The 27480-nt window shown below is 36.7% G+C and overlaps 1 protein-coding gene across 2 annotated transcripts in view; it reads left to right on the top strand.

The window, feature by feature from the left end:
• Positions 1–27480, top strand: part of LOC102802400 (polyamine-transporting ATPase 13A3-like) — a 340426-nt gene that overhangs the window by 77599 nt on the left and 235347 nt on the right. The window contains exons 6-11 of one of the 2 annotated variants that reach the window (XM_085508595.1): positions 10993–11070; positions 11624–11693; positions 12972–13106; positions 20396–20462; positions 20815–20946; positions 22748–22915. In XM_085508595.1, coding sequence (XP_085364721.1) covers positions 10993–11070; positions 11624–11693; positions 12972–13106; positions 20396–20462; positions 20815–20946; positions 22748–22915 — 650 coding nt within the window. The remainder of the gene's footprint in view (positions 1–10992; positions 11071–11623; positions 11694–12971; positions 13107–20395; positions 20463–20814; positions 20947–22747; positions 22916–27480) is intronic. The other variant, XM_085508596.1, reaches the window with a different exon arrangement.

Here is a 27480-nt window from a genome sequence, read left to right as displayed (position 1 = left end):
ATGTGTTGAAGAATGTCAGAATCAGATTGATTGCCTGAGATGTGTTGATGAATTGCAGAATCACATTGATTGGCTGAGCTGTGTTGATGAATGTCAAAATCACATTAATTGCTGAGCTGTGTTGATGAATGTTAAAATCACATTGATTGGCTGAGCTGTGTTGATGGATGTCAGAATCACACTGATTGGCTGAGAGGTGCTGACGACTTTCAAAATCACATTAATTGGCTGAGCTGTGTTGATGAATGTCAGAATCATATTGATTGGCTAAGCTGTGTTGATGAATGTCAGAATCCCATTGATTGGCTGATATGTGTTGATGAATGTTAGAATCACATTGATTGGCTGAAATGGGTTGATGAATGTTAGAAGCACATTGATTGGCTGAAATGTGTCGATGAGTGCTAGAATCACATTGATTGGCTGAAATGTGTTAATGAATGTCAGAATCACGTTGATTGGCTGAGCTGTGTTGAATGATGTTAGAATCACATTGATTGGCTGAGCTGTGTTGAATGATGTTAGAATCACATTGATTTGCTGATCTGTGTTGAAGAATGTTAGAATCACATTGATTGGCTGAGATGTGTTGATAAATGTCAGAATCACATGATTGGCTGAGATATGTTGATGAATGTTAGAATCACATTGATTGTCTGAGATGTTTTGATGAATGTCAGAATCACATTGTTTGGCTGAGATGTGTTATTGAATGTTAGAATCACATTGTTTGGCTGAAATGTGTTGATGAATGTCAGAATGACATTGTTTGGCTGAGATGTGTTAATGAATGTTAGAATCACATTGTTTGGCTGAGTAGTGTTAATGAGTGATAGAATCACATTGATTGACTGAAATGTGTTGATGAATGTCAGAATCACATTGATTGGCTGAAATGTGTTGATGAATGTTAGAATCACATTGTTTGGCTAACATGTGTTGATGAATGTCAGAGTGACATTTTTTGGCTGAGTACTGTTAATGAATGATAGAATCACATTGATTGGCTTAAATGTGTTGATGAATGTCAGAATGACATTGTTTGGCTGAGTAGTGTTAATGAATGATAGAATCACATTGATTGGCTGAAATGTGTTGATGAATGTTAGAATCACATTGTTTGGCTGAAATGTGTTGATGACTGTCAGAACGACATTGTTTGGCTGAGTAGTGTTAATGATAGAATCACATTGATTGGCTAAAATGTGTTAATGAATGTTAGATGCACATTGATTGGCTGAGAGGTGCTGATGACTTTCAAAATCACATTAATTGGCTGAGCTGTGTTGGTGAATGTTAGACTCACATTTATTGGCAGAAATGTGTTGATGAATGTTAGAATCACATTGATTGGCTGAAATGTGTTGGTGAATGTTAAAATCACATTGATTGGCTGAAATGTGTTGATGAATGTTAGAAGCACATTGATTGGCTGAAATGTGTTGATGAATGATAGAATCACATTGATTGTCTGAGATGTTTTGATGAATGTCAGAATCACATTGTTTGGCTGAGATGTGTTATTGAATGTCAGAATCACATTGTTTGGCTGAGTTGTGTTATTGAATGTTAGAATCACATTGTTTGGCTGAAATGTGTTGATGAATGTCAGAATGACATTGTTTGGCTGAGATGTGTTAATGAATGTTAGAATCACATTGTTTGGCTGAGTAGTGTTAATGAGTGATATAATCACATTGATTGGCTGAAATGTGTTGATGAATGTCAGAATCACATTGATTGGCTGAAATGTGTTGATGAATGTTAGAATCACATTGTTTGGCTGTAATGTGTTGATGAATGTCAGAATGACATTGTTTGGCTGAGTACTGTTAATGAATGATAGAATCACATTGATTGGCTGAAATGTGTTGATGAATGTCAGAATCACATGATTGGCTGAGATATGTTGATGAATGTTAGAATCACATTGATTGTCTGAGATGTTTTGATGAATGTCAGAATCACATTGTTTGGCTGAGATGTGTTATTGAATGTTAGAATCACATTGTTTGGCTGAAATGTGTTGATGAATGTCAGAATGACATTGTTTGGCTGAGATGTGTTAATGAATGTTAGAATCACATTGTTTGGCTGAGTAGTGTTAATGAGTGATAGAATCACATTGATTGACTGAAATGTGTTGATGAATGTCAGAATCACATTGATTGGCTGAAATGTGTTGATGAATGTTAGAATCACATTGTTTGGCTAACATGTGTTGATGAATGTCAGAGTGACATTTTTTGGCTGAGTACTGTTAATGAATGATAGAATCACATTGATTGGCTTAAATGTGTTGATGAATGTCAGAATGACATTGTTTGGCTGAGTAGTGTTAATGAATGATAGAATCACATTGATTGGCTGAAATGTGTTGATGAATGTTAGAATCACATTGATTGGCTGAAATGTGTTGATGAATGTCAGAATGACATTGTTTGGCTGAGTAGTGTTAATGAATGATATAATCACATTGATTGGCTGAAATGTGTTAATGAATGTTAGAAGCACATTGATTGGCTGAAATGTGTTAATGAATGTTATAAGCACATTGATTGGCTGAAATGGGTTGATGAATGTTAGAATCACGTTGATTTGCTGATCTGTGTTGAAGAATGTTAGAATCACATTAATTGGCTGAGATGTGTTGATAAATGTCAGAATCACATGATTGGCTGAGATATGTTGATGAATGTTAGAATCACATTGATTGTCTGAGATGTTTTGATGAATGTCAGAATCACATTGTTTGGCTGAGATGTGTTATTGAATGTTAGAATCACATTGTTTGGCTGAAATGTGTTGATGAATGTCAGAATGACATTGTTTGGCTGAGATGTGTTAATGAATGTTAGAATCACATTGTTTGGCTGAGTAGTGTTAATGAGTGATAGAATCACATTGATTGACTGAAATGTGTTGATGAATGTCAGAATCACATTGATTGGCTGAAATGTGTTGATGAATGTTAGAATCACATTGTTTGGCTAACATGTGTTGATGAATGTCAGAGTGACATTTTTTGGCTGAGTACTGTTAATGAATGATAGAATCACATTGATTGGCTTAAATGTGTTGATGAATGTCAGAATGACATTGTTTGGCTGAGTAGTGTTAATGAATGATAGAATCACATTGATTGGCTGAAATGTGTTGATGAATGTTAGAATCACATTGATTGGCTGAAATGTGTTGATGAATGTCAGAATGACATTGTTTGGCTGAGTAGTGTTAATGAATGATATAATCACATTGATTGGCTGAAATGTGTTAATGAATGTTAGAAGCACATTGATTGGCTGAAATGTGTTAATGAATGTTATAAGCACATTGATTGGCTGAAATGGGTTGATGAATGTTAGAATCACGTTGATTTGCTGATATGTGTTGAAGAATGTTAGAATCACATTAATTGGCTGAGATGTGTTGATAAATGTCAGAATCACATTGATTGGCTGAAATGTGTTGATGAATGTTAGAATCACATTGATTGTCTGAGATGTTTTGATGAATGTCAGAATCACATTGTTTGTCTGAGATGTGTTATTGAATGATAGAATCACATTGTTTGGCTGAAATGTGTTGATGAATGTCAGAATGACATTGTTTGGCTGAGTAGTGTTAATGAATGATAGAATCACATTGATTGGCTGAAATGTGTTGAAGAATGTTAGAATCACATTGATTGGCTGAAATGTGTTGATGAATGTCAGAATCACATTGATTGACTGAGATGTGTTGATGAATGTTATAATTACATTGATTACTGAGCTGTGTTGATGAATGTCAGAATCACATTCATTGACATAGATGTGTTGAGGAATGTCAGAATCAGATTGATTGCCTGAGATGTGTTGATGATTTGCAGAATCACATTGATTGGCTGAGCTGTGTTCATGAATGTCAAAATCACATTGTTTGGCTGAGATGTGTTATTGAATGTCAGAATCACATTGTTTGGCTGAGTTGTGTTATTGAATGTTAGAATCACATTGTTTGGCTGAAATGTGTTGATGAATGTCAGAATGACATTGTTTGGCTGAGATGTGTTAATGAATGTTAGAATCACATTGATTGGCTGAAATGTGTTAATGAATGTCATAATCACATTGATTGGCTGAGCTGTGTTGAATGATGTTAGAATCACATTGATTTGCTGATCTGTGTTGAAGAATGTTAGAATCACATTGATTGGCTGAGATGTGTTGATAAATGTCAGAATCACATGATTGGCTGAGATATGTTGATGAATGAATGTTAGAATCACATTGATTGTCTGAGATGTTTTGATGAATGTCAGAATCACATTGTTTGGCTGAGATGTGTTATTGAATGTTAGAATCACATTGTTTGGCTGAGTAGTGTTAATGAGTGATAGAATCACATTGATTGGCTGAAATGTGTTGATGAATGTCAGAATCACATTGATTGGCTGAAATGTGTTGATGAATGTTAGAATGACATTTTCTGGCTGAGTACTGTTAATGAATGATAATCACATTGATTGGCTGAAATGTGTTAATGAATGTTAGAAGCACATTGATTGGCTGAAATGTGTTAATGGATGTTATAAGCACATTGATTGGCTGAAATGTGTTGATGAATGTTAGAATCACATTGATTGGCTGAAATGTGTTAATGAATGTTAGAATCACATTGTTTGGCTGAAATATGTTGATGAATGTCAGAATGACATTGTTTGGCTGAGTAGTGTTGAATGATGTTAGAATCACATTGATTGGCTGAGCTGTGTTGATGAATGTTAGAATCACATTGATTGGCTGAAATGTGTTGATGAATGTTAAAATCACATTGATTGGCTGAAAAGTGTTGATGAATGTTAGACTCACATTTATTGACTGAAATGTGTTAATGAATGTCAGAATTACATTGATTGGCTAAAATGTGTTGATGAATGTTAGAATCACATTGATTTGCTGATCTGTGTTGAAGAATGTTAGAATCACATTGATTGGCTGAGCTGTGTTGATGAATGTCAGAATCATAATGTTTGGCTGAGATGTGTTGATGAATGTCAGAATCACATTAATTGGCTGAGCTGTGTTGATGAATGTGAGAATCACATTGTTTGGCTGAAATGTGTTGATGAATGTCAGAATGACATTGTTTGGCTGAAATGTGTTGATGAATGTCAGAATGATATTGTTTGGCTGAGTAGTGTTAATGAATGATAGAATCACATTGATTGGCTGAAATGTGTTGATGAATGTTAGAATCACATTGTTTGGCTGAAATGTGTTGATGACTGTCAGAACGACATTGTTTGGCTGAGTAGTGTTAATGATAGAATCACATTGATTGGCTAAAATGTGTTAATGAATGTTAGATGCACATTGATTGGCTGAGAGGTGCTGATGACTTTCAAAATCACATTAATTGGCTGAGCTGTGTTGGTGAATGTTAGACTCACATTTATTGGCAGAAATGTGTTGATGAATGTTAGAATCACATTGATTGGCTGAAATGTGTTGGTGAATGTTAAAATCACATTGATTGGCTGAAATGTGTTGATGAATGTTAGAAGCACATTGATTGGCTGAAATGTGTTGATGAATGATAGAATCACATTGATTGTCTGAGATGTTTTGATGAATGTCAGAATCACATTGTTTGGCTGAGATGTGTTATTGAATGTCAGAATCACATTGTTTGGCTGAGTTGTGTTATTGAATGTTAGAATCACATTGTTTGGCTGAAATGTGTTGATGAATGTCAGAATGACATTGTTTGGCTGAGATGTGTTAATGAATGTTAGAATCACATTGTTTGGCTGAGTAGTGTTAATGAGTGATATAATCACATTGATTGGCTGAAATGTGTTGATGAATGTCAGAATCACATTGATTGGCTGAAATGTGTTGATGAATGTTAGAATCACATTGTTTGGCTGTAATGTGTTGATGAATGTCAGAATGACATTGTTTGGCTGAGTACTGTTAATGAATGATAGAATCACATTGATTGGCTGAAATGTGTTGATGAATGTCAGAATGACATTGTTTGGCTGAGTAGTGTTAATGAATGATAGAATCACATTGATTGGCTGAAATGTGTTGAAGAATGTTAAAATCACATTGATTGGCTGAAATGTGTTGATGAGTGTCAGAATCACATTGATTGACTGAGATGTGTTGATGAATGTCAGAATCACATTGATTGACTGAGATGTGTTGAAGAATGTCAGAATCAGATTGATTGCCTGAGATGTGTTGATGAATTGCAGAATCACATTGATTGGCTGAGCTGTGTTCATGAATGTCAAAATCACATTAATTGCTGAGCTGTGTTGATGAATGTTAAAATCACATTGATTGGCTGAGCTGTGTTGATGGATGTCAGAATCACACTGATTGGCTGAGAGGTGCTGACGACTTTCAGAATCACATTAATTGGCTGAGCTGTGTTGATGAATGTCAGAATCATATTGATTGGCTGAGCTGTGTTGATGAATGTCAGAATCCCATTGATTGGCTGATATGTGTTGATGAATGTTAGAATCACATTGATTGGCTGAAATGGGTTGATGAATGTTAGAAGCACATTGATTGGCTGAAATGTGTCGATGAGTGCTAGAATCACATTGATTGGCTGAAATGTGTTAATGAATGTCAGAATCACGTTGATTGGCTGAGCTGTGTTGAATGATGTTAGAATCACATTGATTGGCTGAGCTGTGTTGAATGATGTTAGAATCACATTGATTTGCTGATCTGTGTTGAAGAATGTTAGAATCACATTGATTGGCTGAGATGTGTTGATAAATGTCAGAATCACATGATTGGCTGAGATATGTTGATGAATGTTAGAATCACATTGATTGTCTGAGATGTTTTGATGAATGTCAGAATCACATTGTTTGGCTGAGATGTGTTATTGAATGTTAGAATCACATTGTTTGGCTGAAATGTGTTGATGAATGTCAGAATGACATTGTTTGGCTGAGATGTGTTAATGAATGTTAGAATCACATTGTTTGGCTGAGTAGTGTTAATGAGTGATAGAATCACATTGATTGACTGAAATGTGTTGATGAATGTCAGAATCACATTGATTGGCTGAAATGTGTTGATGAATGTTAGAATCACATTGTTTGGCTAACATGTGTTGATGAATGTCAGAGTGACATTTTTTGGCTGAGTACTGTTAATGAATGATAGAATCACATTGATTGGCTTAAATGTGTTGATGAATGTCAGAATGACATTGTTTGGCTGAGTAGTGTTAATGAATGATAGAATCACATTGATTGGCTGAAATGTGTTGATGAATGTTAGAATCACATTGATTGGCTGAAATGTGTTGATGAATGTCAGAATGACATTGTTTGGCTGAGTAGTGTTAATGAATGATATAATCACATTGATTGGCTGAAATGTGTTAATGAGTGTTAGAAGCACATTGATTGGCTGAAATGTGTTAATGAATGTTATAAGCACATTGATTGGCTGAAATGGGTTGATGAATGTTAGAATCACGTTGATTTGCTGATATGTGTTGAAGAATGTTAGAATCACATTAATTGGCTGAGATGTGTTGATAAATGTCAGAATCACATGATTGGCTGAGATATGTTGATGAATGTTAGAATCACATTGATTGTCTGAGATGTTTTGATGAATGTCAGAATCACATTGTTTGTCTGAGATGTGTTATTGAATGTTAGAATCACATTGTTTGGCTGAAATGTGTTGATGAATGTCAGAATGACATTGTTTGGCTGAGATGTGTTAATGAATGTTAGAATCACATAAATTTGTTTGGCTGAGTAGTGTTAATGAGTGATATAATCACATTGATTGGCTGAAATGTGTTGATGAATGTCAGAATCACATTGATTGGCTGAAATGTGTTGATGAATGTTAGAATCACATTGTTTGGCTGAAATGTGTTGATGAATGTCAGAATGACATTGTTTGGCTGAGTACTGTTAATGAATGATAGAATCACATTGATTGGCTGAAATGTGTTGATGAATGTCAGAATGACATTGTTTGGCTGAGTAGTGTTAATGAATGATAGAATCACATTGATTGGCTGAAATGTGTTGAAGAATGTTAGAATCACATTGATTGGCTGAAATGTGTTGATGAATGTCAGAATCACATTGATTGACTGAGATGTGTTGATGAATGTTATAATTACATTGATTACTGAGCTGTGTTGATGAATGTCAGAATCACATTGATTGACATAGATGTGTTGAGGAATGTCAGAATCAGATTGATTGCCTGAGATGTGTTGATGATTTGCAGAATCACATTGATTGGCTGAGCTGTGTTCATGAATGTCAAAATCACATTGTTTGGCTGAGATGTGTTATTGAATGTCAGAATCACATTGTTTGGCTGAGTTGTGTTATTGAATGTTAGAATCACATTGTTTGGCTGAAATGTGTTGATGAATGTCAGAATGACATTGTTTGGCTGAGATGTGTTAATGAATGTTAGAATCACATTGATTGGCTGAAATGTGTTAATGAATGTCATAATCACATTGATTGGCTGAGCTGTGTTGAATGATGTTAGAATCACATTGATTTGCTGATCTGTGTTGAAGAATGTTAGAATCACATTGATTGGCTGAGATGTGTTGATAAATGTCAGAATCACATGATTGGCTGAGATATGTTGATGAATGAATGTTAGAATCACATTGATTGTCTGAGATGTTTTGATGAATGTCAGAATCACATTGTTTGGCTGAGATGTGTTATTGAATGTTAGAATCACATTGTTTGGCTGAGTAGTGTTAATGAGTGATAGAATCACATTGATTGGCTGAAATGTGTTGATGAATGTCAGAATCACATTGATTGGCTGAAATGTGTTGATGAATGTTAGAATGACATTTTCTGGCTGAGTACTGTTAATGAATGATAGAATCACATTGATTGGCTTAAATGTGTTGATGAATGTCAGAATGACATTGTTTGGCTGAGTAGTGTTAATGAATGATAGAATCACATTGATTGGCTGAAATGTGTTGATGAATGTTAGAATCACATTGATTGGCTGAAATGTGTTGATGAATGTCAGAATCACATTGATTGACTGAGATGTGTTGATGAATGTTATAATTACATTGATTACTGAGCTGTGTTGATGAATGTCAGAATCACATTGATTGACTGAGATGTGTTGAGGAATGTCAGAATCAGATTGATTGCCTGAGATGTGTTGATGAATTGCAGAATCACATTGATTGGCTGAGCTGTGTTCATGAATGTCAAAATCACATTAATTGCTGAGCTGTGTTGATGAATGTTAGAAACACATTGATTGGCTGAAATGTGTTGATGAATGTTAGAATCACATTGATTGGCTGAAATGTGTTAATGAATGTCATAATCACATTGATTGGCTGAGCTGTGTTGAATGATGTTAGAATCACATTGATTTGCTGATCTGTGTTGAAAAATGTTAGAATCACATTGATTGGCTGAGATGTGTTGATAAATGTCAGAATCACATGATTGGCTGAGATATGTTGATGAATGTTAGAATCACATTGATTGTCTGAGATGTTTTGATGAATGTCAGAATCACATTGTTTGGCTGAGATGTGTTATTGAATGTTAGAATCACATTGTTTGGCTGAAATGTGTTGATGAATGTCAGAATGACATTGTTTGGCTGAGATGTGTTAATGAATGTTAGAATCACATTGTTTGGCTGAGTAGTGTTGATGAATGTTAGAATCACATTGTTTGGCTAACATGTGTTGATGAATGTCAGAATTACATTTTTTGGCTGAGTACTGTTAATGAATGATAGAATCACATTGATTGGCTTAAATGTGTTGATGAATGTCAGAATGACATTGTTTGGCTGAGTAGTGTTAATGAATGATAGAATCACATTGATTGGCTGAAATGTGTTGATGAATGTTAGAATCACATTGATTGGCTGAAATGTGTTGATGAATGTCAGAATCACATTGATTGACTGAGATGTGTTGATGAATGTTATAATTACATTGATTACTGAGCTGTGTTGATGAATGTCAGAATCACATTGATTGACTGAGATGTGTTGAGGAATGTCAGAATCAGATTGATTGCCTGAGATGTGTTGATGAATTGCAGAATCACATTGATTGGCTGAGCTGTGTTCATGAATGTCAAAATCACATTAATTGCTGATCTGTGTTCATGAATGTTAGAATCACATTGATTGGCTGAAATGTGTTGATGAATGTTAGAATCACATTGATTGGCTGAAATGTGTTGATGAATGTTAGAATCACATTGATTGGCTGAAATGTGTTAATGAATGTCATAATCACATTGATTGGCTGAGCTTTGTTGAATGATGTTAGAATCACATTGATTGGCTGAGCTGTGTTGATGAATGTTAGAATCACATTGATTGGCTGAAATGTATTGATGAATGTTAGAATCATATTGATTGGCTGAGCTGTGTTGATGAATGCTAGAATCATATTGATTGGCTGAGCTGTGTTGAATAATGTTAGAATCACATTGATTGGCTGAGCTGTGTTGAATAATGTTAGAATCACATTGATTGACTGAAATGTGTTGATGAATGTTAAAATCGCATTGATTGGCTGAAATGTGTAGATGAATGTTAGAATCACATTGATTGGCTGAAAAGTGTTGATGAATGTTAGACTCACATTTATTGGCTGAAATGTGTTAATGAATGTTAGAATTACATTGATTGGCTGAGATGTGTTGATGAATGTCAGAATCACATTAATTGGCTGAAATGTGTTGATGAATGTTAGAATTACATTGATTGGCTGACATGTGTTGATGAATGTCAGAATCACATTAATTGGCTGAGCTGTGTTGATGAATGTCAGAATCATATTGATTTGTTGAGTGTGTTGATGAATGCTAGAATCACATTGATTGGCTGAAATGTGTTAATGAATGTAAGAAGCATATTGATTGGCTGAGCTGTATTGATGAATGTCAGAATCTCATTGATATTTTCTTCTTCTCAGGGCGTTGGATCATGGTGTGAAATTATCTGAATTTTATGAGAATTTCAATGGATTGACTATTGATGAACAAAATCAAAGGTAACATTTAAATCCACCTAAATTCTTGTGTCATGTAAAATTTGAATATATACTGTTAAATTACATGACATTGTATAGTGCGAGTGAATTTCATGATTTCTGCTTTCTTTAGAATTAGTATATTTTGCTGATGACTGGCAATTACCCCTTTGCTAAGTTTGTACTTGTGTCACATCGACTGATTGTCCATGCACTGCCATCTTCTTCTTTTCAACTTCTACAAAACCACAAGTCAGATTACTTTTTTTAGCAGCTGTCTCTCATTTCCTGACATTAACTGTTTTCTTAAAACTGCTGAACAGTTTGACTTGTTAGGTGGAAATATTATAATAAGTTTACCTGCAAAATTTGTGATAATTATCAAAATTGAATTGCACTGTGAATGGTGCTTTGAGTAGCACTGTGAATGAATGACCCATGTGAGTGGCACTCTAGTGGCACTGTTGTGTTTTTTTTCACCAAGCTGTGATTTGTCATCTTCAGCTTTGTTATCTTTGAATGTCAATATATTTGTCAATGAGCAGTTTGTGTTCATCCTATATTTTCTATACAGACGTTTTTTGTATGGTGACAATGCCATTACTATAAAAGTACGAAGTTACTTTGTTTTACTGATCCAAGAGGTATGTATTTTATAAAGGTACATGTACAGTATACCCACTCATTCAAAGTTTACATTCCTCTATATTTTAGTTGTCAATCTCTGAGTGAATTTCAGTATTATATTATCGCTCTTGTTACTTAAATTTTCTTCTTTTGAAAAGTACCATATGAGACGGATTGCTCTGCTGTTTGAATTTCTACATGTACATAATTTGGGTATCTCAGATACAAGAGACTGAATGTCAATCATTTTAATGTTAAAAAGTTATAATAAGCATAAGCTTCTGGACATCTCTGACATGTTTATGTTCAAAGTATATTACTATAAACAAAACTATATATCTTAAATTTGATAACTAACAGAGGCTGTGCCATGCATTGCTTCTGTTCTAATATTGTGAATATGATTGCTTTCACATTGTGCATTTCAAAAATCAGATCTATATTAGTTGTCTAGCTTCTTGTTTACAGCAACTCCATTCATATTGCTTTCAATTGTGTTACAACTTGTTACATGTGTATTTGCTGCTTTAAAAAAAAATATCATATATCAACTAGTATTAAGCCTTAGCTTTGCAATCACTGGGATGACAACATTGCATCATGGGAAATGTAATTTGAATAAACCACCATCGTTTATTATGTATATACATAGAATACTGCACCTTTGCATAAATCAGAACACATTAACTACAGGGGAATAGTCCTATCATGTAATGATCTGATGTAGGTATAGGCTTCAATTTTTCATTTTTATATTATTTGTTTTTTTTTGTTTTACTTGCTGTTATTGAGTTTATAAATAAATGAAAACTTGACAATAAAAATTATGAATATTAAACAAAAAAAAATTGGATATACAAATGTTTGTTAGTCAATAGACAGAAAAGGAAATAATACTCATATTAGTATGTCAGTCAGAACATTGCTTAACATATAGGTCAAAGGTCGGATTATGTGTTTGTAAAAATAATTATTGCAGTATCTTGTAAACTGGATATCCTCAGATGGGATTATCTCTCAAATCTAAAAAGACAGAGCTATAGATTTATGTAAATATGGCCAGACAGGCGATACTCATAGATTTATTCTGTCAGAGATTAACCAAAAAATTATTTGTTGATTTCAACAAGTGGTCACAAAAGAAAGTGGGAACTGAGTGCATGACGACAATTCTGAAGTGTTGTTTCTTGATGAAAAGTATTACATACATGCTGCATCAGAATATTTGAATGAATGTATCATCAGAATACCATTGCAAGCCTCCATAATTGAATGCATTCATTTGTTTATTTCAGGTGTTACATCCATTCTATGTATTTCAATTGTTCAGTGTCATATTGTGGTTCACTGATGAATACTATTATTATGCAGTGTGCATCGTTATCATGTCCACATTCTCTATCACAGTATCATTGTATACAACGAGAACGGTAAAATATATTGCACATCAATAAAGTGGTACTCATGTTTGTTGACAAGTTTATGGTAACACTAGCCAATGACTACCACAATTTTAATAAAAGTTAGATATTGTCAAACTTAGACAAATATGGGTAATCACCTTTATTTGGTTACTTAGCACCGTTGGTCATTTTGAGAATATGTTAGTTCTTACTTTTCTTCTTGCCAGGCAGTACAAGTATTTGGACTCTGCATAAAATGTTAATTTTCCAACATGCATCTTTGCCGTCTCCAGTTTACATATCATTATTGTGTTATACCTGTACAAACTAAATTGCTTATTTTTTTTGTGGGCAGTCATCTTAGCTCAGATAACTGCCAAGCAAATTCAGTGCTAAAATACCTTGCAATGGGAACACAAAAATTGGCAGGACAAGTTCCTGTTTTCTGTTGCTAAGTATCATTTTATTCTATTTTTAGCCTTCGCAGACCAAGTCTGCCGAAGGCTTATAGATTGGGTTCTGTCCATCCATCCGTCCGTTCGTCCGTCTTTTACCTCTTATAACTTTGATATGCTCTGTCCAATTTTTTTCAAAGTTGGTGCAAATGTAATTCTCAATGCCATACATATGCATGCCAAGTATTTTTTTGATTCGCCAAAGTTTCATTGTGTTTTTCTGTGATTTTCAACATTTTACTAGTACAAGTGCCAAAATTTGCCGAAAAAATCCGAGTTTTAACGACATCTCGCAAGAGAACTGGCATACTGTATTGCGCATGCGCCAGTCTAAGGAACGACGTCAAAAGATCGATGTCGGATAAAAAACTTAATTCTTTTAGTTTGTTTCCCCACTGAAACTTAATTGATAAATATTGGTCATAGCGTCAGACTACATTCACCATTAAATACAAATTGATAATCGGACAGTAGTATTTCATAGCAGTTGGTTGTCGGGTGGGTGTAAAAAGACTTTACAAATCAAATCACCTCATTTGACGCACATATTTACACTCGAACCAAATCATTTTCTCGTCTTGGATGTTTGTTTTTTTCCTTTTCGGTTATTTCTGTCCATGATTGGATAGAAAAAAAAACGAACTACAAATACTCCAAGATTTGTTTGACTTCATTAAAAAATAAAATCGTTTTTGTAAGGTCAAAACCCCCCACCCCCAAACTAAAGCAAATAAGTTTTTTATCCGACATCGATCATTTGACGTCGTCCCTAACCGCTAAGGAAATCACCGTCGATTTTGTCTGAGGATATTGTATTCCGGGACTGTATCTTTCTTTGCACAAGGCTTACATAGATTAAATTCTATCTCAAAGGTAAGAAACTCAGGCTGTGCTTATGGTATTTATTATGAACTTTGATTTATCCCTTTGTGTCCTGACTTTAGTGAGAAACTAGTGATCGCACAGTGTCACGTACACTTTGCCAGAAAAACAGTCCTGCTATTAGTTCAAGAACTGGTTATGAAATTTGTAAATCGAAAGTTTATCTTGTCATTTAGGAGGCTTGGGAATAACGTTTGGCATATAAAATACTGGAATAATAAAAAACGTAAAAGTTTAGAACACGCTGATCGTGATTCTGTTATGTACGATTGCTGTTGCCGGTGTTCATTGGCAACTGCTAGCAGATTGAAACAATGGTTTCGTTACGACATATTAGACTAGAATTATTGAGAAAACACAAGTCAAGTTTGGCTAACCGAAAGCAATGATGAAATTAAAAAGTACTGTGATTAAATATCAATGAATCTATCATTGCTTTTAAATTACCTTTGAAGTAAATATGATAACCAAGTGCATTACTGCACTCGTGACCGGGACCTCTCTGCTCCATGCAGTGTTGAAGTTTATCGGTAAATCGAACCTCTGTCAACAGAGACACATTTTCCCAATCAGCTATTTATTTCGGTACTGAAGTCAGGATGGCAATTTCAATGTTTAGCTACCATAATTTATCTCATTATGAGCAGGAAAATAAATTACGAACCTCGATTGAGATGGATTTAATGGCGGCCATGTTTTTAATGAATATGTGAAACAATATTAGGGAGGGGGTCAAATTCACGTAATCCTCAATTTTAATGATGTTGACTTAATAGTCATAATTTTTTTTTTCAAAACTTCGGATATTTTTTTATATATTTTAATACAACTACAATATGTTAATTAGTATGCAAATTAATATGCAAATTAGCAGCCAATCTGAGACAATGCAATCCAGTTCAAAGGAAATTTGATTACATGATCACTACCTCTGCTGATTAGTTTTTTATGCACTTCTATCTCCTTTCATATTAAATGTATTTTTTTGTATTTTTCTCAATAGTTTTTTTTTATTTCTTTTGATAGCTTGGCATCCATTTGGTTCAGCTCAAGTGGCTTTTTGCACATTCTTAATCCCGTAATTATTAATTTGACAACTTTGTAGAGTGGAAACAGACTGTTGAATTAGTTCATCCTAGACTTTGGTAGAACATGTTTAAAATAGTACAGTGTGAACTGCAATTTCTTTCTGGCTGGTATAAATTTATTAAGTAATATTTTTTCGTACTAAAAAGACTCAAATATTTTTTTTAATTAAATCTAACAGCCAATGGGAGCACATTTGCTACAACCTCTGCTTACTTTGGGCTAAATGTTTTTTTTTTGTTTTTGTTGTTTTTCAGGTGCATAGCCAGATTTTTTTTCTCAGAAAGCAAAACCACTGGAGCTGCATGTATTACAAAAACATACCGGTACTATTCACTGCGTGTCCGACAATTGTATAAAGTTTCGCAGGTCCTCTTTTTTTTACTTTGAGAAGTTCTGTCATCTAAAGCATAAATATGTGTTTCTCTCTACATACAATTTCACACGATTTGTTAATATTAATGTATGATAATAAAAACTTGATAATATTTTAATGGATTTTTGCACTTTATTTGTATATTTGTCGTATGAGAAGTAATCTTGTTCTTTTTATAGAGATATTGAAACTAATCCAGGGCCACAAACTAGTTTATCCAAACAGACACAACACTGACATGTTTGCAGATCTGATTTGTATACTTCCTTGTCATTTTACCTGTTGTACTGGTTTGGTGCTATCTGGTTTCCTTGCTGAGAATAATGTTGACCTGGATGGAGAGTGCTATAAACTTGAAAATGCCATAGAAATCACGTTTGCCAATTTATGTCCATGCAACTTTAGAATGACAACTAGCGAAGGCAGTGTCATTCATGACTTGTTTTTCCATAATTTCTGGTGTGTTGGAAGTGCATTGAATCATGTATGTTTCTGTCATTGTTTCCTTGTTTAACTGTCTTTACATTAATTGTTTTCAGTGAGAACTCATTCAATGAAATTTGAGTAATAAGATTAGAGGAATTCTCGTTCATGGGAGTCTGTCACATGTATAGTTCTTTTCATGACTGAACCTATTCGTTTTGCATTGTCTGTCACCTGTATCAAAGTAAAGCCTTGCACACTAAAAAAAGTTGCCTCTATCCTTGGTGAGTGTGCCATAGATTTAATGGGTTGACCCCCTGCCCTGGTTGAGTGTGCCATAAACTCAATGGGTCGACCTCCTGCCCTGGCAGAGTGTGCCATAGACTCAATGGGTTTACCCTTACCCTGGCTGAGTGTGCCATAGATTTAATGGGTTGACCCCCTGCCCTGGTTGAGTGTGCCATAAACTCAATGGGTCAACCTCCTGCCCTGGCAGAGTGTGCCATAAACTCAATGGGTCGACCTCCTGCCCTGGCAGAGTGTGCCATAGACTCAATTGGTTTACCCCTACCCTGGCTGAGTGTTCCATAAACTCAATGGGTTTACCCCTACCCTGGCTGAGTGTTCCATAAACTCAATGGGTTGACCCCCTGCCCTGGTTGAGTGTGCCATAAACTCAATGGGTCGACCTCCTGCCCTGGCAGAGTGTGCCATAGACTCAATGGGTTTACCCCTACCCTGGCTGAGTGTTCCATAAACTCAATGGGTTTACCCCTACCCTGGCTGAGTGTTCCATAAACTCAATGGGTTGACCCCCTGCCCTGGTTGAGTGTGCCATAAACTCAACGGGTCGACCTCCTACCCCGGCTGAGTGTTCCATAAACTCAATGGGTTTACCCCTACCCTGGCTGAGTGTTCCATAAACTCAATGGGTTTACCCCTACCCTGGCTGAGTGTTCCATAAACTCAATGAGTTTACCCCTACCCCGGTTGAGTGTGCCATAAACTCAATGGGTTTACTCCTACCCTGGCTGAGTGTTCCATAAACTCAATGGGTTTACCCCTACCCTGGCTGAGTGTTCCATAAACTCAATGGGTTTACCCCTACCCTGGCTGAGTGTTCCATAAACTCAATGAGTTTACCCCTACCCCGGTTGAGTGTGCCATAAACTCAATGGGTTTACTCCTACCCTGGCTGAGTGTTCCATAAACTCAATGGGTTTACCCCTACCCTGGCTGAGTGTTCCATAAACTCAATGGGTTTACCCCTACCCTGGCTGAGTGTTCCATAAACTCAATGGGTTTACCCTTACCCTGGATGAGTGTTCCATAAACTCAATGGGTTTACTCCTACCCCGGTTGAGTGTGCCATAAACTCAATGGGTTTACTCCTACCCTGGCTGAGTGTTCCATAAACTCAATGAGTTTACCCTTACCCTGGATGAGTGTTCCATAAACTCAATGGGTTTACCCTTACCCTGGATGAGTGTTCCATAAACTCAATGAGTTTACCCCTACCCCGGTTGAGTGTGCCATAAACTCAATGGGTTTACTCCTACCCTGGCTGAGTGTTCCATAAACTCAATGGGTTTACCCCTACCCTGGCTGAGTGTTCCATAAACTCAATGGGTTTACCCCTACCCTGGCTGAGTGTTCCATAAACTCAATGGGTTTACCCTTACCCTGGATGAGTGTTCCATAAACTCAATGGGTTTACTCCTACCCCGGTTGAGTGTGCCATAAACTCAATGGGTTTACTCCTACCCTGGCTGAGTGTTCCATAAACTCAATGAGTTTACCCTTACCCTGGATGAGTGTTCCATAAACTCAATGGGTTTACCCTTACCCTGGATGAGTGTTCCATAAACTCAATTGGTTTACCCCTACCCTGGCTGAGTGTTCCATAAACTCAATGGGTTTACCCCTACCCTGGCTGAGTGTTCCATAAACTCAATGAGTTTACCCCTACCCCGGTTGAGTGTGCCATAAACTCAATGGGTTTACTCCTACCCTGGCTGAGTGTTCCATAAACTCAATGAGTTTACCCTTACCCTGGATGAGTGTTCCATAAACTCAATGGGTTTACCCTTACCCTGGATGAGTGTTCCATAAACTCAATGGGTTTACCCTTACCCTGGATGAGTGTGCCATAAACTCAATGGGTTTACTCCTACCCTGGCTGAGTGTTCCATAAACTCAATGAGTTTACCCTTACCCTGGATGAGTGTTCCATAAACTCAATGGGTTTACCCTTACCCTGGATGAGTGTTCCATAAACTCAATGGGTTTACCCTTACCCTGGATGAGTGTTCCATAAACTCAATGGGTTTACCCTTACCCTGGATGAGTGTTCCATAAACTCAATGGGTTTACCCTTACCCTGGATGAGTGTTCCATAAACTCAATGGGTTTACTCCTACCCCGGTTGAGTGTGCCATAAACTCAATGGGTTTACTCCTACCCTGGCTGAGTGTTCCATAAACTCAATGAGTTTACCCTTACCCTGGATGAGTGTTCCATAAACTCAATGGGTTTACCCTTACCCTGGATGAGTGTTCCATAAACTCAATGGGTTTATCCCTACCCTGGCTGAGTGTTCCATAAACTCAATGAGTTTACCCTTACCCTGGATGAGTGTTCCATAAACTCAATGGGTTTACCCTTACCCTGGCTGAGTGTTCCATAAACTCAATTGGTTTACCCCTACCCTGGCTGAGTGTTCCATAAACTCAATGGGTTTACCCCTACCCTGGCTGAGTGTTCCATAAACTCAATGAGTTTACCCCTACCCCGGTTGAGTGTGCCATAAACTCAATGGGTTTACTCCTACCCTGGATGAGTGTTCCATAAACTCAATGAGTTTACCCTTACCCTGGATGAGTGTTCCATAAACTCAATGGGTTTACCCTTACCCTGGATGAGTGTTCCATAAACTCAATGGGTTTACCCCTACCCTGGCTGAGTGTTCCATAAACTCAATGGGTTTACCCTTACCCTGGCTGAGTGTTCCATAAACTCAATGGGTTTACCCCTACCCTGGCTGAGTGTTCCATAAACTCAATGGGTTTACCCCTACCCTGGCTGAGTGTTCCATAAACTCAATGGGTTTACCCCTACCCTGGCTGAGTGTTCCATAAACTCAATGGGTTTACCCCTACCCTGGCTGAGTGTGCCATAGACTTGATAGGAAGGATAAATCCACATGCCAAGATTCATTCACTAATGTTCAACAGGTTTCACTCCATGATTCAGTATCAACCCACATTTGTCTAAGTAAAACAGAATCTAAATATCACCCAGTTAGTGTAAGTAATTGGCAGTGGTTAATAAACAATAAAACAACAACAAAAAACAATAATTTTACTTATTTTCACCAAACATAAATGACATGGAAAATACTAGTCTGACAACAAATTACATCAGACAAGTAATCCAGAGTGAATTAAAAATTCATTCATGTTTTTACACGCTCGCCAAGTTATTCCTACTTTTGGTTTTCTTTAATGGACATGAGTGCCACCTTGAGTGCAATGTTACAAGGCAGAGTGTCTTTTTTTTTTACTAACCTTGTTTGCATGGATTCACTTCAGTATCCAAGTGAAGTCCATTCAATCATGATTTAATAACTGAATATGCAAATGATGCCATATATGGTATTATCTTTTAGTTAACCCTATTCCTATTGCATGTTTTCCTCTAATTTTTGCTTAGGTTTTGCATCCTTTCTATATGTTTCAACTCTTCAGTATTTGCCTTTGGTTTTTTGATGAATACTATGCTTATGCTACTTGCATTGTCTTCATGTCTGCTATATCTATCTTTGTTTCTTTAATATTTTCTCATAAGGTAAGGGAGTTAACATATTTGCTTTGTTAAAAGCTCATGCAAATAATAAATGTAAGTTTAGTGCATGCACTCTATTTCACACTTTGGTTATTTGATACAATGTCTATCTTTACTAATGAGTTCGCTAATTTGCTAAGTGTTTATTCAGTTAGCACATACTATGGTAGTGGTCCTCTTCTGTCACTGTACTGATAATTTGCATTTTATATTTTATTTTCAAAACGTTGATCTATTTACTTGTTCCATAGCAAAGTGTTATGCTTCATGATATGGTCAAATCGTCATGCAGTGTGACTGTCAGTAGAGGCAATGGAGGTATGAACAATTATTGAACACATCAAAAGATCTATTTATGGCAATTTTCTTTAAACACATTGTGCTCCCTAATTGTGGTTATTTACAACCATGTTTGAAAAAGTGACTGTCAGAATATGTAATTGTGAGAAAAAAATGCTGAATTTCAGGGAATACTGTATGCAATTCATTTAAAAACAACTTCTGTCATTGTTTTGTTATAGAAATGCTGCACACTAATACAAAACCAAGACACATCTTTCTGTCATTGTCACTATTTTAAATATTATTTCAATGATATATTTTCAGTTTTCATGATTGACCAGGTCATATTCAATCTGTACTAGTATAATATCTCTGTTTTGAAAAATAGATATAGAAGATGTATGGGAACGTGAGTTAGTTCCTGGTGATGTGTTGATAATACCACCTCATGGCTGTTCAATGACCTGTGATGCTGTCTTACTCAGTGGTAACTGTATTGTAAATGAGAGTATGTTAACAGGTATGTGATCCTGATAGTTGATATGTTCTAAATAGTCTAGAAACATGTGATTAATATCAGCTATTTTGGATGTTTTTGATGAGGTATCATTTTCTCGTATTTGATCTATTTCTTTGAATACTGGCAGAACTTTTATCCTGTAGACTGGAACATTGTGAAAAGCTTACTAAAACTATTATTTTCTATGAGCTGATTATGAATATTTTTTGTTCACTAAGGTGGACTCTGATTTGTTCTAAATGGGCGTTTTAGGTTTATTCTCTGAGTAATAATAATAATAATAATAATAACTTTATTGCATCCTTAGAAATACAATGTTTCTATCAGTTAATAGCAATAAAGATTAGTTGTGATAACTACTACTACAAAAAGAAAGTTAGTTGTTAAAAAAAAAAAAAAAGATAAAGCAAGTGTTACATATCAAATGGCATTTTTATTTCTTGATTGAAATGCATTATGAATATAGTTGCCAATCTTTTTTATTATTACATCATCTTTTGAAGTCATCAAGAAATTAAATTTCTGGAGATCATCCTGGGTTTCTTGTGGAAATATAATGTCTTGTATGATTTGTTGGCGTATTACTTTATATTGTGGACATTTCATAACAAAGTGCAGTTCATCTTCTATTTCATTCTGTGAACATTGTTTGCAAATTCTATTTTCAGTAGGTATTTTTGGTTGCATATGTCTCCCTTTTTCTATTGCTAAAATGTGATTACTAGTTCGAAATTTTGTCATTGAAATTCTTTGTTTCAAATTTAGCACATCTAAGTATTTTTCAAAATTATAAGAGTCTTTGAATTTTTCATAAGTTCTCAGCTTTGTTTTTTCAGTTATATTTTTTCTCCAGAAATTTATGTATTTTTGTTTGACAACTTTGCCAATTTGCTGTATATGTTTTGTTAACCAATCATTCTGTTGTTCTCGTGAAAAGTTCATGTTGTTCATCATTTTTTGTATTGAAGAGTACCATTGTAAATTGGATTTCTTTTGTTCAAGGTATGCTTGTTTTGTGATATTATTGTCTGGTAATTTACTGATACGAGTCCAGTATTTTATTAAATTGATCTGAATATCTACTAAGAGTGGGAATTCTCCTACTTCGGCTCTGCATGCAATGTTTGCCACAAATTTGTTCAGTCCTAGTAGTTGTTTGTAAAAATTCAATTGTGTTTTTTCTGTTATTGTTTTGTCCCATTTGTTGTAATCTTGAATTTCATGGCCCCAGATTTCAGACCCCTACAATATGCATGCATGCATGTGCATGAGTATGCATGTGTGTGTCGGTGTGTGTGTCTGTTTGCATGTGTGTGTCTGTTTGCATGTGTGGGTCAGTCTGTGTGTGTTTGGGTGTGTGAATGTGTGTGTCTGAATGTTTATGTCTGTTCGCATGTGTGGGTCAGTCTGTGTGTGTTTGGGTGTGTGAATGTGTGTGTCTGTTCGCATGTGTATAATGTCTGTTCGCATGTGTGGGTCGGTCTGCATGTGTGTGGGTGTCTAAATGTGTGTGTCTGAATGTTTATGTCTGTTTGCATGTGTGGGTCGGTCTGCATGTGTGTGGGTGTCCAAATGTGTGTGTTTGTTTGAATGTTTACGTCTGTTTGCATGTGTGGGTCAGTCTGCATGTGTGTGGGTGTCCAAATGTGTGTGTTTGTTTGAATGTTTATGTCTGCTCGTGTATGGCATGTTCAGAGCTGTATTTCAAAAATTGTATATACTGGAGAGTATACACCAACATGAGATACTGAGAAAACCATTTGTTATTAATCAAGTTTGTCAAACTTGTCTGACATTTAAGGTGAATCAGTACCAGTAACTAAGACACCATTACCACATTCTGTAGAAGAAGGACAATTAATTTATAATTCAAATGAATACAAAAGGCATACACTGTTCTGTGGAACTGAGGTCATACAAACTCGATTTTATGGAAGTGAAAAAGTCAAAGCTGTTGTTGTGAGTACAGGTAGGTGAGATTTATTATCATCGGTCAGTTCATCTACATTGTATGTAGTCATATACTGGTGGGTTGGATCTCAGAAATGAGCAAACTTCTGGAGCCAGTTCATCTATGTAGTCATAAACTGGTGGGTTGGATCTCAGAAATGAGCAAACTCCTGGAGCCAGTTCATCTATGTAGTCATATACTGGTGGGTTGGATCTCAGAAATGAGCAAACTCCTGGAGCCAGTTCATCTATGTAGTCATATACTGGTGGGTTGGATCTCAGAAATGAGCGGACTCCTGGAACCAGTTCATCTATGTAGTCATAGACTGGTGGGTTGGATCTCAGAAATGAGCAAACTCCTGGAGCCAGTTCATCTATGTAATCATAGACTGGTGGGTTGGATCTCAGAAATGAGCAAACTCCTGGAGCCAGTTCATCTATGTAGTCATAGACTGGTGGGTTGGATCTCAGAAATGAGCAAACTCCTGGAGCCAGTTCATCTATGTAGTCATATACTGGTGGGTTGGATCTCAGAAATGAGCGGACTCCTGGAACCAGTTCATCTATGTAGTCATAGACTGGTGGGTTGGATCTCAGAAATGAGCAAACTCCTGGAGCCAGTTCATCTATGTAGTCATAGACTGGTGGGTTGGATCTCAGAAATGAGCGGACTCCTGGAGCCAGTTCATCTATGTAATCATAGACTGGTGGGTTGGATCTCAGAAATGAGCAAACTCCTGGAGCCAGTTCATCTATGTAATCATAGACTGGTGGGTTGGATCTCAGAAATGAGCAAACTCCTGAAGCCAGTTCATCTATGTAGTCATATACTGGTGGATTGGATCTCAGAAATGAGCAGACTCCTGGAGCCAGTTCATCTATGTAATCATAGACTGGTGGGTTGGATCTCAGAAATGAGCAAACTCCTGAAGCCAGTTCATCTATGTAGTCATATACTGGTGGGTTGGATCTCAGAAATGAGCAAACTCCTGGAGCCAGTTCATCTATGTAGTCATAGACTGGTGGGTTGGATCTCAGAAATGAGCAAACTCCTGGAGCCAGTTCATCTATGTAGTCATATACTGGTGGGTTGGATCTTAGAAATGAGCAAACTCCTGGAGCCAGTTCATCTATGTAGTCATAGACTGGTGGGTTGGATCTCAGAAATGAGCAGACTCCTGGAGCCAGTTCATCTATGTAGTCATAGACTGGTGGGTTGGATCTCAGAAATGAGCAAACTCCTGAAGCCAGTTCATCTATGTAATCATAGACTGGTGGGTTGGATCTCAGAAATGAGCAGACTCCTGGAGCCAGTTCATCTATGTAGTCATAGACTGGTGGGTTGGATCTCAGAAATGAGCAAACTCCTGAAGCCAGTTCATCTATGTAGTCATAGACTGGTGGGTTGGATCTCAGAAATGAGCGGACTCCTGGAGCCAGTTCATCTATGTAATCATAGACTGGTGGGTTGGATCTCAGAAATGAGCAAACTCCTGGAGCCAGTTCATCTATGTAGTCATAGACTGGTGGATTGGATCTCAGAAATGAACAGACTCCTGGAGCCAGTTCATCTATGTAGTCATAGACTGGTGGGTTGGATCTCAGAAATGAGCAAACTCCTGAAGCCAGTTCATCTATGTAGTCATAGACTGGTGGGTTGGATCTCAGAAATGAGCGGACTCCTGGAGCCAGTTCATCTATGTAATCATAGACTGGTGGGTTGGATCTCAGAAATGAGCAAACTCCTGGAGCCAGTTCATCTATGTAGTCATAGACTGGTGGATTGGATCTCAGAAATGAACAGACTCCTGGAGCCAGTTCATCTATGTAGTCATATACTGGTGGGTTGGATCTCAGAAATGAGCAAACTCCTGGAGCCAGTTCATCTATGTAGTCATAGACTGGTGGGTTGGATCTCAGAAATGAGCAAACTCCTGAAGCCAGTTCATCTATGTAATCATAGACTGGTGGGTTGGATCTCAGAAATGAGCAGACTCCTGGAGCCAGTTCATCTATGTAGTCATAGACTGGTGGGTTGGATCTCAGAAATGAGCAAACTCCTGGAGCCAGTTCATCTATGTAGTCATAGACTGGTGGGTTGGATCTCAGAAATGAGCAAACTCCTGGAGCCAGTTCATCTACATGTATGTAGTCATAGACTGGTGGGTTGGATCTCAGAAATGAGCAAACTCCTGGAGCCAGTTCATCTATGTAGTCATAGACTGGTGGGTTGGATCTCAGAAATGAACAGACTCCTGGAGCCAGTTCATCTATGTAGTCATAGACTGGTGGGTTGGATCTCAGAAATGAGCAGACTCCTGGAGCCAGTTCATCTATGTAGTCATATACTGGTGGGTTGGATCTTAGAAATGAGCAAACTCCTGGAGCCAGTTCATCTATGTAGTCATATACTGGTGGGTTGGATCTTAGAAATGAGCAAACTCCTGGAGCCAGTTCATCTATGTAGTCATAGACTGGTGGGTTGGATCTCAGAAATGAGCAAACTCCTGAAGCCAGTTCATCTATGTAGTCATAGACTGGTGGGTTGGATCTCAGAAATGAGCAAACTCCTGGAGCCAGTTCATCTATGTAGTCATAGACTGGTGGGTTGGATCTCAGAAATGAGCAAACTCCTGAAGCCAGTTCATCTATGTAATCATAGACTGGTGGGTTGGATCTCAGAAATGAGCAGACTCCTGGAGCCAGTTCATCTACATGTATGTAGTCATAGACTGGTGGGTTGGATCTCAGAAATGAGCAAACTCCTGAAGGCAGTTCATCTATGTAATCATAGACTGGTGGGTTGGATCTCAGAAATGAGCAGACTCCTGGAGCCAGTTCATCTATGTAGTCATAGACTGGTGGGTTGGATCTCAGAAATGAACAGACTCCTGGAGCCAGTTCATCTATGTAGTCATAGACTGGTGGGTTGGATCTCAGAAATGAGCAAACTCCTGAAGGCAGTTCATCTATGTAATCATAGACTGGTGGGTTGGATCTCAGAAATGAGCAGACTCCTGGAGCCAGTTCATCTATGTAGTCATAGACTGGTGGGTTGGATCTCAGAAATGAGCAAACTCCTGGAGCCAGTTCATCTATGTAATCATATACTGGTGGGTTGGATCTCAGAAATGAGCAAACTTCTAAAGCCAGTTCATCTATGTAGTCATAGACTGGTGGGTTGGATCTCAGAAATGAGCAAACTCCTGGAGCCAGTTCATCTATGTAATCATATACTGGTGGGTTGGATCTCAGAAATGAGCAAACTCCTGAAGCCAGTTCATCTATGTAGTCATAGACTGGTGGGTTGGATCTCAGAAATGAGCAAACTCCTGGAGCCAGTTCATCTATGTAGTCATATACTGGTGGGTTGGATCTCAGAAATGAGCAAACTCCTGGAGCCAGTTCATCTACATGTATGTAGTCATAGACTGGTGGGTTGGATCTCAGAAATGAGCAAACTCCTGAAGGCAGTTCATCTATGTAATCATAGACTGGTGGGTTGGATCTCAGAAATGAGCAGACTCCTGGAGCGAGTTCATCTATGTAGTCATATACTGGTGGATTGGATCTCAGAAATGAGCAAACTCCTGGAGCCAGTTCATCTATGTAGTCATATACTGGTGGATTGGATCTCAGAAATGAGCAAACTCCTGGAGCCAGTTCATCTATGTAGTCAAGATAATCATTAAATTTCACTCCAAATTGTCTTCTTTTTGTGGTTACAATAACAATTTTTACTTGACCATCTTCAAAATTGGGAATCTTAATAATTGTTATGGAATGTCAAGCAAGTTCTTTTTTTTGTGCAAATAGTAAGTGTAATTTTAAAGATATAGGATATAAGGGTAAAATTTGACTGAAATGAAACATTTTTAGACAGAAATATATGGAATAAATATAGACATTTATACTGCTGATATTAAGAACTTAGATAAGTGTAGTAAATCGATATGTTATTAGTATAAAAAGTGACAAGTGTATTGTTTCCCATCTTTTTCAAATCTGGCTAGTATTTTATTTTGCTTATAGATTTATATATCACTATTACTATTATTTGGAAAGTTTTTTTGTCTTCGTTCGGATGCAGTCTGAAAACAGGGACTTATGGACTGGCCTCTGTGCATCCTTGCATTAGTGTGTCTGTGTGTGCGTCCGTCCATGCGTTTCACATTCTGATTTAAAATGGCCAAATAGTGGCCATTTTTGTGATAAAAAATCATCAAATATCAAGCATTCCTGGCATTTATGGATGGATTTTGTTTAAACCTGGTATATACATTAGATATTATGGGTTCCTGATGCACCTCATTTCATTTTTCAGATTGGATTTAAAATGGCCGACTGGTGGCCATTTTGTTTTAATGAATGCAGTTCTAGTGCCATATCTATGACATACTTTGATTGATTATGTATATAGATGTATTCAAAATGGCCAATATTGTTAATTAACGCTTTTCCAGAGTAATATCTCTCAATATGGACAAGTACTCGTTTGACAATTAGATGCAAGATGTCAATCATTTTAATGTTCGATAACAAACAGGGACTTTGTCATGCATGGCTTGTTTGTTACAATTCATG

This window comes from Saccoglossus kowalevskii, chromosome 15 (assembly GCF_978046115.1).
Source record: "Saccoglossus kowalevskii chromosome 15, keSacKowa6.1, whole genome shotgun sequence".
NCBI classification, from domain to species: Eukaryota; Metazoa; Hemichordata; class Enteropneusta; family Harrimaniidae; genus Saccoglossus; species Saccoglossus kowalevskii.
This window is presented reverse-complemented; position numbering and strand designations above follow the sequence as displayed.